The sequence below is a fragment of the Pongo abelii genome, chromosome 12, assembly GCF_028885655.2.
Source record: "Pongo abelii isolate AG06213 chromosome 12, NHGRI_mPonAbe1-v2.0_pri, whole genome shotgun sequence".
Classification (NCBI taxonomy): Eukaryota; Metazoa; Chordata; class Mammalia; order Primates; family Hominidae; genus Pongo; species Pongo abelii.
Window position 1 is genome coordinate 43,663,076 of NC_071997.2, and position 3,711 is coordinate 43,666,786.

The 3,711-nt window shown below is 43.2% G+C and overlaps 1 gene segment (V, D, J or C); it reads left to right on the plus strand.

Moving 5' to 3' along the window:
* Positions 1-2,738: 2,738 nt before the first annotated feature.
* LOC103889795 (immunoglobulin kappa variable 1D-33-like) lies at positions 2,739-3,245 on the plus strand. The segment is given in 2 exon segments: positions 2,739-2,812; positions 2,937-3,245. Coding segments are annotated over 2 exon segments (363 nt in total).
* The last annotated feature ends 466 nt before the right edge of the window (positions 3,246-3,711 follow it).

Here is a 3,711-nt window from a genome sequence, read left to right on the forward strand (position 1 = left end):
CGTGAATGTCTTTGGGTTGTGGTAATATTTATTGTGTTAACAACACATGATTTTCCACAACTGTTCTCAAAGTAAAATAAAAAAATCACAAGGCTGATTGATGAGGTAAGAGAGCTGGAAAAAAATTGAGACTTGGGAACCCTCTGACCTATTTAGTCCACTGCCTCCAGTGTGGAATTCATGGTATGTAGCGTTGTGGAACTTTTTGTATTGTTTTGTTTCTTGAGACAGGATCTCACTCTGTGGACTAGGCTAGAGTGCATTGGTGCAATTACGGCTCACTGCAGCCTCAACCTCCTGAGCCCAAGCAATCTTCCCACCTCAGCTTCCTGATAAATGGAACTGCAGGAACGTGCCACCAAGCCTGGCTAATTTTTGTATTTTCGTAGAGATGGAGTTTTGCTACCAAGTTGCCAAGGCTGGTCTCGAACTTCTGGGCTCAAGCAATCAGCCCATCTAAGCTTCTCAAAATGCTGAGCTTACAGGTATGAACCACCACACCTGGCTGTGTGTAGCTATTTTTAAAGACTCCTTTTGTTTTGTGAGTCAAAAGAAATCAACTGCATAAATCAAATCCAAGATAGATTGGTAAAGAAAAATTAAGTGCTTGCTGGATTTTCTTGTGCACCAAGAAAGGAAAAGTGATAAGAATTTAGAGCAGAGATACCTTCTTCCAAGAGTAGGGGTTTGTTCCACCTTGAACTGGGTTCACCAGCAAGAAGAAACTATGTGCACGCAGCCTATTTACACTGGGAGGGAAGGAGGAAAGTGTAGCAGGAAATAGAAGATGGATAGCAAAAGTCTCCCCCAAAAGCCACCTAACTCTTAGGATGACTGAAGCTCCATCCCATGTGGAAACATGGGGACAATGCCTCTGGACTATTCCATCTGAGGGGAGAGAGCTGGGGTATGTATACTCCTACTCCTGTTATCATCTACTGATGTTGCTTCTTTTAGTCTGTTGTGTCTTGGTATAACAGAATGCCTGAAACTGTAATTGATAAAAAGCAGACAATTATTCTCTCACATTTCTGGAGGATGGGAAGTCTAAGATCAAGGAACTGTTGGATTAGGATTCGGTTTATCTACTTTCAAGATGGCACTATGAATCCTGAGTCCTCCAGAAGGGAGGAAGTCCATGTCCTAGCATGACAGAAGAGCAGAAAAAAGAGAGAGAGAGAAAGCCTACTCCCACAAATGGGGAAGAGCAGGGACTCACTCTCAGGAGTCTGCAACTCCCACACCCCAAGCATGGAAAGAATAGAAAATCTTGAGTCTCTTCAAAGGAAATTCCAAGCACCTACCTAGCCTTAAGAAGTAAGTAAGTAACATGATAAGCAAGGAAGTAATAAAAGCCTAAAACAATAGCCAAATAAGCTGGACTCATGGGATGGTGGGTTCCCCTACAGAAACTGAAGCTGACATTTTAATATATGTCTCTGAGGTGTTTTTGAGAGAACAAGACACCCTCCAAATGAATCTGCCAGCACATAGACCTCACAAAATGGGGAACTGGGGACTGAGCTCTAACCATGGTTCTTTGTTCTAAATATCTTACAGAGGGACCTGGTAAAAGTCATATCCACAAGCTTGAGCTAATGTTCTCTTCTGCTGAGCCCAAATTTTTAAGCAAAGCTTTTCTTCCTTAACCAATTGCCAATTAGAAATCTTGTAATCCACTCTTGATCTGTAAGCCCCTGTTTCAAGATATCCTGCCCTTTTAGGCCAAAACCAATATGTGACCTCCATGTATTAATTTTCAATTTGACCTGTAACTTCTGCTTTCCTGAAATTTACTCCTGCCTTAAAAAACCCTTACCTGCAAGCCATCAGCGAGGCCAGGATTTGAGTGTTAACTGCCTGATTCTCTTTACTTGATGCCCTACAAACAAACAAACAAACAAACCCTTACTTTCTCCTGCTGCAAACTCAGTGTAAATATCTGATCTGACAGAGCTGAGTGAGTGGACTCTAGTTTGGTTCCATAGCACAAGCCCTGTTTATAGTGGCTTTTATCCATTCATGAGGGCAGAGCTCTCATGACTTCAACACTCCCCATTAGGCCCCACCTCCCAATTCTGTTGCATTGAGATGAAGTTAACAACAGATGGGTTTTGAGGGACACAGTAAAACCATAACACTGTCCAAAGAGAGGCTCATTCGAGCCCCTATGGTCTGCTATGCATGCAGGCAGAGCTGCCTTCTCCAGCTTCAGAAAGAGCAGTGAGGGGCATAGATGGCCATTGGAAGTCAGCAGCAGTACAATGAAAGGGAAAGGCATAGCGTGTAGACAGGGATTGCAATCTTGTTACATTTTCTATTTAATTTCCTTTCCCAAAAGAGAATAATTTCACGCTAACAGAAATGTAAGCACAGCACAAAGTGCTTTCTTCCATTTGAGTGCATATTGTATTTTTAAAAAAATAATCTCCATACACAAATAAAGTACATTACTCCATCTAGTCCTCAGGAATATTTCAAATTTTGACAATTAACTCAAAAAAGTTCTTTGTAATAAAACAGCCCCCAGGAAGAAACACTTATTTACAGACAAATCTGTGCTGCCCTGGTCTGACCTGGGACACTTGGGGCACTGCCCTTATGCTGAGTTACTGAGATGAGCCAGCCCTGCAGCTGTGCCCAGTCTGCCGCATCCCCTGCTGATTTGCATGTTCCCAGAGCACAGCCCCCTGCCCTGAAGTCTCCTTAATAGGATGGTCACACCCTGTGCAGGAGTCAGTCACAGTCAAGACACAGATGGACATGAAGGTCCCCTCTCAGCTCCTGGGGCTCCTGCTGCTCTGGCTCCCAGGTAAGGAAGGAGAACACTAGGAATTTACTCAGCCAGTGTGCTCAGTACAGCCTGTCTCTTGATGGAAGCCTTCCCATAATATGACTAATAATATGAATATTTGTGTTTATGTTTCCAATCTCAGGTATCAGATGTGACATCCAGATGACCCAGTCTCCATCCTCCCTGTCTGCATCTGTAGGAGACAGAGTCACCATCACTTGCCGGGCAAGTCAGGGCATTAGCAACTATTTAAATTGGTATCAGCAGAAACCAGGGAAAGCCCCTAAGCTCCTGATCTATAGGGCATCCAATTTGCAAACAGGGGTCCCACCAAGATTCAGTGGAAGTAGATCTGGGACAGATTTTACTCTCACCATCAGCAGCCTGCAGCCTAAAGATATCGCAACATATTACTGTCAACAGTATGATAATCTCCCTCCCACAGTGTAACAAGTCATAACATAAACCACCCAGGGGAGCAGATGTGTGAGGCTCAGCTGTCCCAGATGCCCCTTCTGGTGCCTTCACCTGCTGAGAATGTTTGTCAAATTGCAGTCACACTTTGAAGTTCACTGGAGAGTTTTTGTAAATGGGCCATGAAGGCCTACTTCATTGTAGCTGTCTTTCCTTGTCCTAATCCCCAGTATCATAGACAGGGCAATGCCTCTCCTGATTTCATTGAGAAGAAATGATTACACATGAGGAGTCTGAGTTGTAGCATCAGTTGTAATTCATGCAGCAATAGTGAGCCACTCTAGGTCTTCCAAGTAGGATTTTTTTTAATACAAGATGTGAGAATCTAAACTACAGCCTTTTAATGGCTTGCAAGTATAATAGTCAAAGACACAAATACTAGAAAAGGGGAATTTTATTCCAGAATCCAGAATGCATCTGATAGAGAAGGTACAATTGCCAGT